The following is a 17038-nucleotide window of genomic DNA, read 5'->3' on the forward strand; positions in this document are numbered from 1 at the left end:
TAGGCACAACTGTGCTTTGTGTGTGTTCCTACCCCCCTGCACATTGTGCTGCCAGAGCTGTCGGTGCTGCAGCCGGACCGATTGACAGCTTTGCCTCCAGCCAGAATTCTGATTCAAAGGAATATCCAATTCTGTGTAATAAAGTTTGCATGAAATTTTTACCTGCAACAATTCCCCAATGTGCTGAACTGCATGATACTGACTTAAACAATACATCATTTTAGCAGCAGAGTTAAACAAAACTCAAAGCCGGACTCAGCTGGGGTTTTTCTCTTGTGATCACAGGTATTATACCACATGTGAGGGCTGTAAGTCATTACTTCCATTATTTTGTAGTATATAAACATCAAATACAACAAGTGTTTCAATCAAATCAAATGTTTAAATGTAGACTTTAAAAAATATTTCACTTATAAAAATTAAAAATTAACCCCAGAAGTGTTTTCAGATAAAAGATTGGAAGTATGTAAAATTTTGAAAATGACTGCTTCAGTATTATTGAAATACTTTAAATAAAAAAAAATGAAATGTTAGAATGAAAGAATTTCCATAGACATTTGATTTAGATGAAAACATATTTTATAACAGAACAATATTCCATTGAAAAAATTTCCAATTGCATTTTCTAGTGGGCAATTTTTCAATGACATTTTCAGAAGAACAATTTGCATGTGAAAAATTTTCCAACAAGCTCTAGTGAGCTCTTAAAGGCAAGAAGAAGTAGTTTTCAAATAATCCATTTTGAAAGGCAGTTATTATTCTATGTTTCTACCTCTTACAGTAAAAGCATCAGACCAAACACAGGGCAATTTCTGGGCTTTCTGTTACCTCCTTTCTAACTTAAAATACAAATTGCTGAGAAATTTTCCCAGACTTCAGTTAAAAACCATGAGTGATTTTAAAATGGGTTGTGCTGTGAATGTTGCTTACCTTAGGTGGGGATCCACATTTGGCAGCTGGGCCTGAGCTCTGGTGTCCAAGCACAGCCTCCAGCTCAAAATCAGGTCTGCAGCTTGAATTTCCCTCATTAGACTGATTTATAGAATATATCAGAATTTTGGTGGTACCTGCAAGTCCAGCTATTGACCCCAAATCTCATAGCAAGTGTTTCTTGATAGAAACAACCAAAGAATAAATGAACATTAAACGTCCCATTCTGTTTGATGATATCAGGTGGAGAATCTGCTTGAGATTGCATTGTGACACTGTTTACACAGAACATTTCCAACACTTCCAATTCCCATTTTGTTTTCTTAATTGTTGCTCCCAGTGTTTCGACCACACAACCCCTACTGAAGCTGGCTGTGCCTGCTGGGCGTTTGTGCATGTGCTGAGCCCAGGTTTGTGTAACTGGGATGTGCATGTGAGGAGGGATGTGGCCTGAGGTGATACCTCACAAGGGAGATTTAGCAGAATAGAAAATACCACAATGATCTCCAGCCCAAATTCCAAGTCTGCACTTCAAATCCGCTGCTTCAGGACGGAATCCACACTGATCAAGCACTCTGACATTCAGGGAAAATCATTCAGAGATCTCTTAAAGATCTGAATGTGTTTGAAATGTGCAGGGGTTAATTTCCTTCAGGTGAGAGGGGCAGCTCTTGGCTCCAGAGCAGAGGCACCTTTCAGCCAGTGTAAATGACAGTGGCTCCTTTTGCTCCGTGGCTCCTTTGCAGCTCCACTCCAGCAACATCTGCTCTTGGATTTCACATCCAGAAGTCAAGAGGGAACAGAGTTTTCAGTCCTTCTCTGCTTAATCACAGAGAGATGAGGCTTGTGCAGGGTCCAGCACACAGCTGTGCCATGAACTGCACTGGACAGGATTTGGTTGTTTTGTATCACACGAGCAGACAACTACAATGACCTATAGAATCTGCAGAGCTGGGAATTTATTTTACAGATTCACTTGAATATGAGAACAAAGGTCTGCTCCATGTATCCATTCCTCTCTTGTTTCACAGAAATAATTAGATCTCTTGTTCTCTGCCTCAGTCTCTACTTCCATTTTTCCCATAAGGTGGTTTAGCTGCCCTAAATTACAGATCAAAGAGCTAAATACTAAAGGCCGGGCTAATTCTCTCATTTCTTGATGTAGTCTATGAAAACCCCAGACAGTTCAGAGGGCAATTCATCTCACCCTTAGATAGCCATCTCCAGTAAGCCAGAGAAACAGCTCTTTGGAGATGCATCTCTGCTCACTGCAAAGGAACCTCCTCCAGAGTTTGGCATATGCCTTTCCTGTGCCAAAAGTGGAGTGGGACAAATCACATCTGCAGCTTTGTCCATGCAAAGAGACATAAAGCTGTGGGGAGAGGAGATCACTGCAGAAACAACCATGGCATTCTGAGACAGTCCATCCCCTCTGCCCCACCTGCCATCTGTTGCAGCCATTCCAGCAGATGGTAGCGATCCCTGTGGCACAGCCAGTGGCACACGGACATCCTCTGCACGCTGGCTGCTGAGCAGTCAGCTGGTGGCTCCTGGAGGCATCTGAGCTGACCTGGCTGAACTTTTTGCTGAAGCAGCTGAGGAATGTCCCTGCAGTCCCTCCCATTGCTCAGCTGCGGACTCAAAAGCTTTCACAAGAGGGGCAGGAACAAACCACAGGCAGCTGTTACATGAGATTGCATTATCAGGACATTAGGAATGAATGCAAAATGCTCCTGGAAGGCTTAGTTCTTCCAACTGATGCTTTCTTATTTCTGCTTGAGCTACAGAGGATCTCTGAAGAATCATCCAACTTGTTCTATATATACCCCAACTGGTTGTTATTCTTTGCCCTGGAGGGAGTTGCAAATTGTGTGTGCAGCCTGTCCTTTTTGTAAAGAGATTGCACATGGAAGTATCCCCCTGCTTGCACAGTCCGAGCAGATGGCACTGGGCAGGTAAAGAGCTATTCTCTGAGAAATGCTAGCTATGAACATTCTTTCAAACATTAATAACCTGAGAAACACAGCAGCAGCAATTAGATGTAAAGTGACATAAATTACTTCTCAAAGAGTCCATTAGTTAAAAAATGATGTGCATAAAAGAGAAGAACATAAAAAAAAAGCACAATCCCACAAGCCAACATAAGCTGACCCAGTCTACCTGAGAGACACCCACAGCAGAAGTTTGTTGCAAAGACAAGGGACCAGCTAATCTAGTGAAGGCAAGCTGGCCAGATGTTCTGTTTAGATTCTGACTGGTTTTTTATTGCCTGCTACTGCACATCAGCCCACAGCACTGAGATGGAGAACTGAGGATGAATGCAGGAGGAAAGGAAATTTGTTATAAAATGCATCTTAAAAGGGAGGGATATGGCAAGGAATGAAGGATCTAAGGACAATGGGATGGACCACTCTTCATCTGTAGGTCAATTTTTATTGCATTTCAGATCAGCAATTGCGCGAGTCATTATTATCGGGTCAGTTTTATTGGATCAATTTGGCAATCTCAGTACAGCGTCTAATGTCGAGAGGAAAGATTTCAAAGACTGAAGAGATTTAGGAGTATAAGTCACACTCATGAGCAGTGGAACTTAAACTCTCTGAGAACTTAAGTGCTTTTGAAAATGGGACATGGTCTCCTCAGCCCTACACACACTTCTGGAAGCATTATCCCACTTGGCCACAGCGCAGCGTGGTGCCCGCCGGGCTCCTCGCTGTCACTCACGGCACACAAGTCAAGGACTGAGTGGTTCACAGCAATTACTGGCTTATGAATTTCTCCTCTTCTTCTTCTAAGAATAGTCCCTCCTGTTGAGAGTGGGCATGTTGGCAGGCAACGATGTAGAGAAATGTTTCAGTGAAGAAACAGAGAAACCTGTTGTCTGAAGAAGGCACCGCGGTATTTTCCATGAGTAAAAAAAAGTTAAAAACTGAGAGATGTACAAATGAATATGATGCAGAGGCAGGGATAAACTAAATGAAACTTTGGCAGATGTGGAAAGATCTGATGTGCCACTGGGACAGTGAAGTCTGTTTTCCTGTAAGCTCCACGACTACAAAGGAAACCTGCAAAACTGTTAAATAAGACTGGGGTTTCAAAAGGAAGAGAAAATTTTCATTTTAGTTAATGCCAGGAGGAATACCTGTTTTCTTCTCTTTTGATTCAAATGGCTGAAAATGGCTGTGGAGAACCAGGGCTACAGAGCTGCTCTGGCCATCAGCAGTTGTGTTGCTGCTGCTCCCAACCAGCCTTCAGCTTCCTCAGGAGGGTATATTCAGAATCTCACCTCAGGAGGGTGTGGGGCACATCTCAATTTCATATCCTGCAGCCCAATCCCCATGCCTTATCCCTTTCAGATTCCACTTCTTTGGTCTCATCAGAAATTTTGAACGAGACCAAAGAGATCCATATTTTGAACATAATAAATTACCCCAAGCTCCCTCTCAAGATCTTTGTCCTCATGTGTTAAACAGGTGCTGTCCCTTAAGAAATGCCAGTGGATCAGAAATTGTGGTGGTGGCCCCATAGCCTGGATCCTAACATCTGAGACTCTGGCTCTTTGACACAGCTCCAGTACCACTGCAGACATGCATCCTGCCAGCAGGAAGTGCCCTGCCAGCAAGGGTGAAACAGGAGTGAGCTCTGGGCACCTAACCAGAGAACTCTGAGAAGCCCTGCTCCTCCTGGATGTGTCCTTTTCTCACCAAAGAGCTCCGTGTTACTGAGGGCTTTTTATAGCTGGTCCTCATCTATCCAGACGGTTTTCCGCTGCTCCTCCCCGATCCTGTCTTTGATTGTCCGGATGAGATCCTCGATGCTGCTCCACGCCTCTGCCTCCACAGAGGCATAAAGGCAAGGCAGCGCTTCCAGTTCCTTCTCCTTCAGGCGGCACATCCGTAAAAACTCATCCTCGGCCTCCGGCTTCGGCAGCAGTTTCCTGCACCAAATGAGCAGACCAAAAATAAATGTCTTGCATTTTAAGTTAATCCTGTAGTCCCAGCTGTCCCATCAAGAATTTATTTTCTCCTAACTACTTAGAAGCAATAAAAGCAGTGAAGAATGCAGCTACTCCTGGTCTACCATCCCCTTACCTCCATGCTGCCCCCAAGGAGAAATATTTGCTATGGGGAAACACTTTAAGAGGATTGAAAGGAGGGAGAGTGCAAGTGTTTATGAGCTCTTCTCTTCCAGCTTGCATTACCTTAAGAAATGCTGTGGGAGTGCTGAGCATGGAGAAAACCACATTTGCTTCGGTCTCATCCTCCCACAATGCTCATTGCCACCAGTGACAGTGAAGGAGTGCCAGATTTGGGGAATTCCTGCTTTCTCTGGTTGTAAGATTTCAGGGAGGAGTCATGGGAGGAAATAGTGCACAAAGAAGTACCAGATGCAGAGAGATGAGGGTCTTTATTTCTCTCAGTGAGAACATTATTGGACTAAAGAATTATTCACTGAATAAGATGGAACATCAAATATGCAAAAGGTTTGACATGTTACCTGAACCTCTTGATGTTTTTCTCTGAGACTCTTATAAAGAGAACAATAGGATATATCTTGGCTTTGATTAAATCCTTCGTGCAGCTTATTCCAGCTTCCAGGAGACAATGCTTGTTCTAAAAACAAAGTCATAACAGTGTCACAAAGGAAAATTCACTGCTGTGGAGTCTCAAGATAATGATATCTATCCCTTATGGGGTGATTTGGAAAGCTCTCTATTTACCATTGTACTGATTTAAAACCTTTTAATCAAATATACATTTAAAGTCCAGCTCCTCCTACTGGTTTAAAACTAGTCAGTCAAATAACAGCTGAGCTTAACAGCTCTCTAAAAAGGTTTCAAATGGAAATGGAATGCTCTAAAGATGAAAAATAAGATAAAATACCAGTTTTACCTTAGACACCAACACACAGACTTGCTTTTTGTTCAGAAAGAATATCTATTGCAACTACTTGTGAGACAAAAAAACATCACTTTAATTCTCCTTTTTTTTTCCATGCTGTGCATCAAATCTACTCTACTTGACATCAGATCCCTTTCTTGGGCATTGTTATCTTTGTTCTGTACACCCCTGCATCTGGGTTTCAGGCTTCTCTTTCCTTTGTCTAGGTCCTTGTATCTCTTACTCTCTCGTGTATTCATATATACTTATGATATGAAAAGGAAATGAATAAAGGATGGAGCACAGAAAATGAAAGGATATTTAGCTGCATCTATGTGGGTCATCACAGGGAATAAGGGAGAATATAAAAGGATATGGCTGAGGATGGGAAAGAAAAGGAAATGTAAGAGCACAAAAACCATTTTGGGGGGATAAATAAACATCTGAGATTGAAGAAGGGGAGGAGAGAGGACGTGCAACGGTAAATTGGTCAATCTGATATCCAGGACATTGCAGGGAGGTTCCCAGAGAGCCCAAGAAGGGACACGGAGCACTGTGAGCACCTTGGCAGCAACAGCCTCAATGTTGGCAGGTACAATACATTCGTATGTGTTCAGATTCTTTTCTCTGCTGAAGATGACAGTCTCTGTCCTTTGCTTCCTTAAGAACTCTTCCTTTGTTACAATATCTAGGAAGAGATGTGGATGGGGAGAGAATCAAATTTACAGCAGCAGAACACGTAGAAAAGTATCCAGTGGTACTTCACACGGGATGTAAGGATGGTTCAGGGAAGGAGGATGAGCAATGAATTGTCTTAACAGCTGCCTCATTTCTTCCATTGAATTCAATTAAAGCCTAATCTGATCACAGCTGAGCATCTCAGCTATATCCTGCACCAATGAGTCCTTGGGCAATTACTACAACACTATGAAGGCATTAAATTAAAACAGTAAATACAATTCCAGCACCTAATGTTATATAGTAGCAGTTCAGGGATGGAGGATGCTGAGAAGTGCTAAAAAAAGGTGGTCTCTTCAGCACAGCATCCTAAAATAGGGATTTAGTGTTCCAACATTTGTGTTTAAAGTTTCAAAAAATTTTGGCTTAGGTTGCAATGTGTGATACTGGCCCCCTTGTGACTTGCAGCTCTACATCAAAGCTTTTGTTTTATGTTGCAAGACAGGGGATATTTATTATAATACTTAACTTCTCAGTTTCTCTGTCTGGATGACTGTAAGGCTGCATACTATGCTGTGGGTATTCAATATTAGTGTAAAAATGAAACGTCAGCTCTGTTTAATGCTGGGTTGTATACAATCCTGCCCTGCAGCCATCACGGCACTGCGTACTGCTTTAATAGTAAATACTTAGCATGGAAGAAAATCAGTCTTTCCAGTAGATCAAATGCACAATCTTCACAGCTTGGATGAGACAGAAACCTAAAGTTGCTCTAGGGAAGATATTCCTCATAATAGCAAATACTAGAAACAAATTAATCAAAATTTCACATTGCCTAGATATGCAGTATGCAAACAGTATGCAAACAGAAAGAGCACTCACAGCATTTCAGTCTCTGAGGGGCAGCCTAGCAACCACACAGCATACACATGGATAATATTTATAGACACAGAATCTCATAACCATGTGTACTGGCTGTCTCAAAAACATTCAAATATCCCAGATAGTCCCAAAAAGCAGGATTTACAGCTACACATCACTCTGATGTGACTTGAAGTACCTCAAGCAACTCTCACATGTGCATTCCCCTACGTGTGCATGCATATATACGTTCATATTTCCAACACAGAGGGCTGACACTTATGGCCTTCTCTTATCCCATTACCTGGCTTGCATATGTTGAATTCCAGGGCACCTCCAGAGTTGAGAAGCTTCTGCACCAAGGGCTTGGCCAGCATGGTGGGGGTGAACAGCACGGGGCGCCTGCGCTCGCAGTGGATGGGTCTCACCAAGCTATAGGGGATCAGACTGAGCTTCTTATCCAGCTCACTCTCGGAATCCAAATCTGAGCAAAGAACAAGACATTTATCCTCTGGGTTCCTCTCCATCAATATTTGAAGAAAAAAAAGGAGACAAACATGAACCAGAAGTGACATGGCTAGTCATACTGGTCCTCCTTCCCTTTTACTGGGGTTATCTTTACTATACTCACAGCACTATGATGTCCAATCTAATACTAAATTATTCAACTGCCTTTTGCTTTCAAGAGATTATTTCTTAATCTCTTCAACACAACATTTGCTTGGAGACTCTCTGCTCGTTAGCTTGACTTAGTCTAAGTTAAATGTTTTGGAGCAAAAGGCAAGAAAGCACCTAGGAAGAACTGCCAGCCAAACAGGACATTTCAGTGTTCTAAAGCTGCCTGTGAAGGTTAGTGCCCCAAGCTCTTTTAGCAAAATCAGTCTTGGTCACAGTTGCTGTTGAACCTTCACAGAGTGGACCACAAATTCAAGACCTGTGATATATTTCACAGCCATGCTGTTCTATAGGTGTTGTGTAGGCCTTTGTGTCAGTTCTACGTGTTGTAAAGGTTTTTTTAGAATTTTACCTTCCAGTTTATCAGGCAGCTGCTTCTTCCCTTCGGATGAGCTCAGTGCCAGGCCCGAGGGCCAGCCTGTGACAATGCGGACCCGCTCGTTGCTGTTCATTCGTTTGTATTTGTTCTCAGACCTACTGACAAACTAAAAAGGTGAACAGAAAAAAGAGAGATTTGAGCCTCATTTCTTGCATTATTTACCCTCCCATGTATTCATCAGCTGACGCTCCTTACCTACGAGATCTGAATCACTTGTGTCTGTCAAAGACAAGACTCCATGGATGTGTGGAGTGAATTCTAAGACTCTTTAAATATCATAGATCTGCTTCAGAGCCTGTGTTAATCCCTTTTGGGATTTGTTATTTTGTTCTCTGCTCTTAAGAGGCATGTTTTCTCTTCACAAAGCTCCCTGAAATCACCAGTACAAGCACTGATGTGTATATCATACCCAGAGTATGTGCACAAATGTATCACAGGCTATACCCAAACTGCCTCTTCTTTGCTCTACCAGAGAGACTTAAAAACTCCCAAATGGCATCTTCTTACAGTAATTTTACATGAGAAATAGGCTTCATGCTTTCCTTCCTCATCCACCCGCCTATTCCTCTATCCAAACATTAACTCCTCCTCCTGTGTATTTGCTAACCTTTCCCAATCACCTTCCTTCACAAGGCTTTGTCTTTCACCCACACAGTCTCTGTTATGCTCAGAGCCACTGACTGGCCCATAATTAAAGGACTATTTTCTGATTGAGCCCTATCTCAGAGACGTGGAGATTTGATCCAGCCCATTGGATTTGTCCTTATGGTACAAAAAAAGTACGTTTCAGCCTCTGACGGCAGATGTGTGGGATTCCTCAAGGCACATCTGTAATGGAAGCCATGCTCTTGAAAACAAACACCCCACATCCCAACAGAAAACACAACCCATCCTTCTCCTTCATGCATTAAATCTCTTTTTGATAGGAATAAATTCCAGTACAACCCCTAGACCTGAGCTGGGATTTCTGGGTGAATTAGGATAGCCTGAGAATACCTACTGTTCAGATCCACTATTTCAGACATTGCACTGAGGATTTGAACTTTATTACCTGTAAAATCTGGCCCAAAAGAAAGCTTGCTCTGGATAGGCGAGGACTGGTTTTGGGGTCGTTCTGCAGAGCAGGCTCCTCTGGCTGCAATGTATTCTAGTAAAAAATAACATAGGAGGTTTTCTCACCTCTGCTCTTTTTCACATTTTTTAATAATAACATTTCAGAAACAAAAGAAGCCAAACCAGATATTTTCTATTTCCAATAAAAAGTGATTGATACCTATCCCAAACACAATGTTCTAAGCAAACAGTGGGCATAGCATGGCCTGTGCTGACAAACACTGCTCTTTCACTGCTCTTCACATTCCTTTGTTCACAGACCTAAAAAAGAGATAATTTCTGTACCAAGAAAGAGCATGCACAGCTTTTGCTTTCACAAGCACCTCTGCCAGTGATCTCTGTCCCTTTGATCAGTGGGGCCGTGAGCACAGAAGGAATGTGTGACACTTAACCTTGACTAACATCAAGCACAAGCACTGTCTACCTGTCTCTGTAAAACTCAAGCATAAATGTCTCCCAGACTCTAAAAATAACTTATGATAACTAACACACCAGGAAGACAGTTTTAATTATGTAAAAATGGAATTTTGGGGTCTAAAATGCTTTTAGTGATGGAAAAGGGAAAATTTGAAGGGCTGTTGTGTGCAAAGGCCTGATAATCCCAGTTCTCTCCACAGCATCCAGGCTGGAAGAGACAGGTCTTTCCAAAGTGGGACAACAGACTCTGGGGTTTAGAGGCTTATTCACAACAGGAGAGAAAAAATTCTGATTATTAACTGGGAGGACACAGCTTCTTCCTCATGTGTACATGAAGATGCATTAAATGTTTACAGGTAGAGAAGCATGAGAAGGATGACTAACACACAGAACAGAGTTTGGACTTTTAAAGCATAGTCCTTCCTAGCTGGAAGGGTTAATAGCAAGCCAGAGCTGGGTTCATTCCCAGGGACAATATTATTTAAAGCAAACAGAAGGTGCCCATTGCCTGACACAATCAAAACCTACGGGGAGCGTAAACAGGAATTTCTGTAAAATGATGATGAAAAATGAAAAATGCAAAACCAGTAGCAGGGGAGTATGAGGTGTTAAAAGGACTTTGTTTGTAGATACTTACCCGCAGGGCCCGAAGGGTGTTGTAGGAGTTTTCTGTCTCATCTTTGCTTCCTCTGTGCATCAGCCGCTGCAGCTTCACCAAAAGGAGTTGCTGGGCTCTGAAAGAAAGGACGAAATCACACAGATCACAATGTTTTTGAAACCATTAACAAGAAAGCTGGATTGCAACAGGTCTGTGCCTACAGAAAAGATTAAACAGAACTAGCAATGAGGACTGACTGAACTATGCAGTAAAGGCAGAAACAAAACAATATGAAGAACTGCAGTGCAGTTAAGGATTAAAAGATATCCATGGAATATTTGCATGATACTTTTTGAAGGGATCAATTTTTTCAGGTAACATCTGTAATCTCTATTCTTGTTTTATAGCTCTTACTACAGTTAAATATCAGACTTTACCTCAAAATTTAAGACATAGACACTTCTTTCCTTACAGTAGTAATTAAGTTCTCTGTTTCTAGATCCCTACTCTCAGTAATGGTCACTCAGTATCACTCTCACCTGCTGTAGCTGGGAATGGTCCCCATCTCCAGGTCTCTGTCAGTGAAGGGATCCACCCTGGCACACAGCCACTCACACTTGCCCTGGTACATGGTGTCAAGAATGTGGACGATCTCATCACATTTCACTGACAGGGAGCAGCAGTCCAGCTGGCTGGAGATGTTCAGGTTCAGGCGGATGTGAAATGAGTCCCCCGAGGTGATGAGCCCTTCCTCCAGGTCCCACAGCAGTTTGCGGTACCCTGCAGCAGGGAGGGAAGGGGTGAGGCAGGATCTCCCACTCTGCTGCTGCTGCGTTCCCACAGCACCAACTCCTGAGGCTCCTTTGAGAGAGGTTTGTACTCCCAGAGTGCTGCTTGCAGCAGTTCCAGCCAGATCATGGGGCTGCCCCTCAGAGACACTGATGGGGCAGTGGCTCAGGGACAGCCCATGCTGCTGCTGTCGGCTCTGTGGGAATATTCTCATTATAATGCTACTTTTAGGCAACTCCATTCTCAGTACTCCCCCCATGACCTGTGGAACAAAACTTCTCAGCAAAGACACAGACACAGCTACAGCTCTGCCCTCTAAGTACCGTATGAGTTCTGCCACCAATTTTAATGACAAGCTATTCTCCTTATTATTAGCTCTAATTGGCACTCCCAGAATCTATAACATGCTTTATCTGCAGTTAAGTGATGCTCAAAAAATTGCAATAGTCTTTCCTACAATTGAAAACATCAAAGAAAATCAAAGGCATGATTTCCTGCGTGATCTATGCAGCTGAAATTCTCTAACCAGCATAAAAACATGAATGCCCATTTATACACACCAGTAAAGAATGGATTTTGGAATGTAATTTTTGATCCATAACCTGAAATTATCATTATAGAACCTGAACATTAAAATCAAATTCTATTCACCACACATGAACTCCGGCTGTTAAAGATAAGATAAAGCCACAAAGGTAATAAACAGGGCAACACCATCAGGTAAATGCTAAATCAACCAGCTGGATAAAGATCATTCAGCTCACCGCATCGTATTGCAGAAAACTGTACATAAAAATAAGCTTGAGTATGTTTCATGAGTCATGCTGCTATTGGCCACCATGTAAATTTTTCAGACTCCTGTTGACAAGCACATGTTGTTTTTTTCTTTTTTTCTCGGACACCAGGCTAAAAGCTGAAGCAGTTGCAAGAGGAGCTGTAATTAACACCAGTGGCATGATCCAGATTTATCCCAATACAAAGGATATGCTGGTCCTGTCACTCTCTTCCAGACAAGTTGCAATAGAAGCCCTGAGACTACTTGAGATAAGAAATACTTTTGGTCTTACCTTCATGGTTTGATTTATATTGGAGTGTTACTGGACCACTGCACCTCTGAATTGTCCAGTGAACTTCTTCCTTTGTGCAAGTATCCAAAGGAACACTTTGATTTTCCCCTTTAATGCAGCCCTCCAACTAGATATGAAAGAAATATTACTCTCCAGTGCATGTTCAATCTGAGTCAATTAAACCATTTTTTTAAAGTGCCATGATCTTTTTCTTATTAAACAGTGCAGACACTTTGTTACCAGAATGTAGATTATGTCCTAATTATATAATTCTTTTTCTCTGAAAGTAGGAATGCTAGCAGTCAACAGAGCTGAAGCACTTGCACAATCCCAGGCTTCTCTGGGAGTAAGAAGTGCGGGAATATAAAATATGGGGGATGTTTTTCCCAACCTTGGAGGCATTTGAACAGAGAAATGGTTTGGGAATATTGGCAATGGAGGGAAAACTAAATAAAGAGAAACTTGGCAGAAGCATTGTGGAACTTGTGCTCATGGGATGCCAGGGACAGCACAGGTGGGTGGGCAGCCCCCAGGGCTGCTAGGTGACGATGCCATGCTCACCAGCAGGATCTGGTGTCCCTCCCGAAGGCCAGCTTTCTCTGCAAGGGAGCCTGTCTTGACAGAGCTGACGAAGCTGCCTTTGTCATTGCCCCCGAGCAGGGTGATCTCCGAGTTGAGGCTGTCCCCGTTGAGCGTCACGCGCTGGATCGTGTGACACGAGCTCCGCAAGCGGCCCACAGACGTGACAGAGGGACGGAAGGGTCTGTGTCCGGGAGAGGAAGGGACAACTGGTTATCCCACTCTGAGTTAAATGAGTGCATGAGAAATGAGAGATACACAAATAAACTTCCAGCATTATCAAGCACTAGGATCTAAGGACTTTAAAAGAAATCCTCCTTGTTACTGCACAAGTTCCGGAGAAGAGCATCTCTGAAAACTCAGTGTAAAACAGTTCTCAGACTACCATAGTTCTCCACTCAGCAAGCTGTTGCAGCAAGACAGCAAGATCACAAGGAGAAATTGAAGCCTTTAGAATATTTTTTCTGCCTTTAAGTTTTTGAATTTTCAGGCTGACCATCATGAGTTTACAGAACATGAAAGGGCTCCAAGATAGTGTTATACTGCTGCCACCATAATCACTCCTGCTGCTATAACTTCAGCAGCTAGTAAATAAATACAGAGTTTCTACCACAACACCCTTTCCTCTCAGTCTCTAAGGTAAATAAATTTGGCATCTCAAATACCTTTCCAGAGAGAACTTTCTAAATATGGAGTTGACATGCTCAAGCTCATAGGCATCCAGGCCTTCTGACTGATGAGAAGAAGAGGAAGAGTGCACTGAAGGAGCTCCATGTGAATGCCTGTCGTGACTGTCGTCTGGAAAGAGTAACAAGAATGATGAGTCCTAGATAAAGTGACAACGATGGAAAAGGGGAAAATGAATTTTAATTGATCCCAGCCCAAGCTGAAGTAGGAAATTCTTCATGAAGATGTATGATTCATATCCACAGGACATGGCACAAGGAATGCCAATCTCATAGAACAGAAATTGGGAAGGGACTTCTGGAGACTGTCTAGTCAAAGGTCAGTGTAGGGCCAGCTCAAGGAGAATGCTCAGAACTTTGACCAGCTGGGTTTTGATATCTCCAAGGATGAAGAGTTTGGCTAAAACTCTTTGGACAACCCTGTTCCAGTATTTGACCACCCTCGTGGTAACAAAAATAACCATTTTCCCACTTAGCTCTTCAGGGATGACTGCTTTCCCCTTCTCACCACTGGCAGACCCTTTGTTTCCTTGATTTACTCACAGGCTGTGTGTCCCATTTACTTAGAGCAGGGCTGGTTATCTGACAGTCTGTAGCTGGGGAGCTGATCACATATTAGCTCATATTTCAATTTTATATGATATCCTCTTGCTTACCATCCATCTCCAAAGCATCACATCCAAAGCTGTCATTGTCCTCCTCAACCAGGCTGGAATTAAAAACAAAGCATGAGATAATGGAAGAGAGAGAAAGCTGAACACTTTCAAGCTTTCAGATTTCCAGCTTCAATAGATTTCATTAAGTTCTGAAGGAGGAACTTCTTCTGGGAAAAAGGAAGATGCAGGAGGTGCTGCATCAGCCAATGGTGCAGCTGCAAAAAAAATAATATGCAAGTGACATCCTTGAGGGTCCAGGGAAGATAAAGGAGATAACATGTGTCAGCCAGCATGGGAAGCATGTGAAACAGCAAGAAGGTTCAGAAGGAAGAACTGCCAACAGCAGTGAGGGAATGAAGATTTTGCTGAGGATAACAGGAAGCTGCTGACTGATGGTCTGGTGTGTGACTCACACCACACTTGGTTCAGCACAGAGGTAAAGGGCTGCACCATGCCTGCTGTACATGCACTGCACCCTGGGGTTTTCCACAACAGAGCAAAAAGCCAGAAGTTCACTGATGGACAGAGAGAATGCAAGGGAAGTTACTGAGGTGCAGCAGAAGAGGAGTAATTTATCTGCTTGATTTAAAGCACTTGAGGCATTTTATAGAAGTTTCAGGGTAGCTCTCATGGCTACTCGGGTACCTGCAGTACAGAATGGCAAAGTGCTCCAGGCTTCTGCACAGGACCTGCCACAGCTCTGCTCCCAGCCCAGCTCCCAGTGACACAGCCTTTCCTGCAAAGGTCACCAGGTTGGCTGGCCTTAAAGCCACTCTAAATTCACTAAAATTTTGCTCTTACAGGGGTATTGGGGCTGTCAAGCCAAGTGAGTGATCTGTCAGCTTTACTAGAAGGACTTCATTAAAACATGTCCTTTGGTTGCAAAGCTGTTTAAATAACAGCTTGTTGTTTTTCCCATTCAAAATGATTTGTAGGTCTCCTGTGGAGCTGATATTCCTCATATTTGGCTTCAGCTGAAGGGTGAATTTTTGCAGACAGGCTGCAGAGAATCAGCTATTCTTACACCATACATAAGCAGGGAAATAATGTACCTTTTCCTACATTAAATGATGATCTCACCTTTTTTTCCACACAAATTAAGAAGAGATGAACTGTGAAACCTGCAACTTGGCTTGCAAACAGTAATTATTCTGGATTATGTTCATAAATAAGTTCCAAAAATTTATCATGCTAATTTTAAAGTTATAAACTACACAGAACTTTTGGGCAGGCTCTTGAGATACTTGACTTTAGTGATTATCAGCCCAACAAAGTAAGTTCCCATTCAGACCTTGTTCCAGGGTACCTGTTTTTTCCACATGAAGAATATCTAATATGAGGGAAAAATTCAGATTTCAGTACAACTCAGTCTTCCAATGCCTTAACACACAGAACAGAATACAGTCAGAGTTACAGTGAAATAAATCCACAAGATGAATAATCTCCATGTATTGTGTTCTGTAATATACTGCAAATATTGAAAAGTTCAGGCATGCCAAAGGCTTCTCAAGCACCTGAAGCACAAAACATTCAAATCATTAATAAAACCCCCCTTTTCTCCATCTTGAATTGATACAACAGACTTTAAAAAGGGACTTGGAGGACAATGAAGGAGAAGCTAAGGGAGACTAAAATAAACACTGCTTAAATCCTCAGCAGCCTAGAAAATTATGTGGGAGAACCAGCTGAGGATGCCCTCAGTGGAAAGCTGTCTTGCAAAGCTGTCCAAAGACAGAGGCAGAAGTGGCAGTCTGCCCAAGATCAGATTGTTCTGAAAAACATAAAAACCTGAATAAAGTTCTAATAAAAATTAGATATTAAAAACAGATCTAATAAAGATCAAAACCCTCCACATATATTGCTTTCTTCTAAATTGGTCTGCTCTGTTCTTTTCTGCTTCTGCTTGCTACCTTTAGGGAATGTATTTGTGTCTCCTGGTATTTCTGATGCAGACACTGATGCTATTGACACCACACCAACACAGCATGTCTGAGTATCACATTGCAAAAAACCTTTTAGAAAAGGGGTCAGTGCCCTTTAGGGAACTGTGAGGCTGGGGAAGTCTCTTTCCTTCCTGCCACCAACTTCCCACTCACCAGCTGATGTGATTTCACTGCCAGGGGAACTCCAGGGTCCTGACCTGGCAGAAGTGGAAGCTGCAGCAGAAGGTGAAGCCAAGGGCAAAGCTTCTCTCCCCTCCCTTCTCTGCTGAGAAACAGATCCTGAGACTCACAAAAACCAGCTCCCTCCTCTGCTCCTCCCCTCACTCCTCACAGACGTGCAAGCAGCTCTGCTCTACTTCTGCAGCTTCCAGAGCAAAGGGGGGCTTTGAGAGAAGGGGAAAGAACAGGGACATGTGGGCAGCAGGGAGCTGGGGGCAAAAACTGAAGCTGGATCAGTGTGCAAAGGCAGATAGAACACTGTCTCCTGTAGCATCAGTGCCGAGGTGCTCCAGTCCTGTTTGTGTTTCTGTCATTACACTCAGGGCTGCAGTGCTGTCACTGTGTCATTGATGCCAGCTGAACTTCAGGCATTCCTGAGTGCTTTGGACAAAATGCAGGATGAAAGGCTGAGCCTTGAGAAGTTTAGGTTAATCCTATGCTTTACAGACAGAACCAGAGGACACAGTCTCAAGCTGTGTCAAAGGAAATTTAGGTTGGATATTAGGAACACTTTCTTTACAGAAAGGGTGATAAAAGATCTGGAATGGTCTGCCCAGGGAGGTGGTGG

The 17038-nt window shown here is 42.9% G+C and overlaps 1 protein-coding gene across 2 annotated transcripts in view; it reads right to left on the reverse strand.

Moving 5' to 3' along the window:
* Positions 1 to 3343: 3343 nt before the first annotated feature.
* CARD11 (caspase recruitment domain family member 11) overlaps positions 3344 to 17038 on the reverse strand; it is a 44694-nt gene continuing 30999 nt past the window's right edge. For both annotated transcript variants that reach the window (XM_030284788.4, XM_030284789.4), the window contains exons 13-24: positions 14309 to 14361; positions 13632 to 13764; positions 12949 to 13150; positions 12388 to 12514; positions 11071 to 11311; positions 10571 to 10667; positions 9455 to 9550; positions 8377 to 8509; positions 7654 to 7833; positions 6374 to 6498; positions 5428 to 5543; positions 3344 to 4867 (exon numbers count right to left, since the gene is read on the reverse strand). In XM_030284788.4, the coding sequence (XP_030140648.4) occupies positions 4663 to 4867; positions 5428 to 5543; positions 6374 to 6498; positions 7654 to 7833; positions 8377 to 8509; positions 9455 to 9550; positions 10571 to 10667; positions 11071 to 11311; positions 12388 to 12514; positions 12949 to 13150; positions 13632 to 13764; positions 14309 to 14361 (1708 nt within the window). In that variant the 3' untranslated portion in view covers positions 3344 to 4662. The remainder of the gene's footprint in view (positions 4868 to 5427; positions 5544 to 6373; positions 6499 to 7653; positions 7834 to 8376; positions 8510 to 9454; positions 9551 to 10570; positions 10668 to 11070; positions 11312 to 12387; positions 12515 to 12948; positions 13151 to 13631; positions 13765 to 14308; positions 14362 to 17038) is intronic.

The sequence above is a fragment of the Taeniopygia guttata genome, chromosome 14 (genome assembly GCF_048771995.1).
Source record: "Taeniopygia guttata chromosome 14, bTaeGut7.mat, whole genome shotgun sequence".
Taxonomy (NCBI): Eukaryota; Metazoa; Chordata; class Aves; order Passeriformes; family Estrildidae; genus Taeniopygia; species Taeniopygia guttata.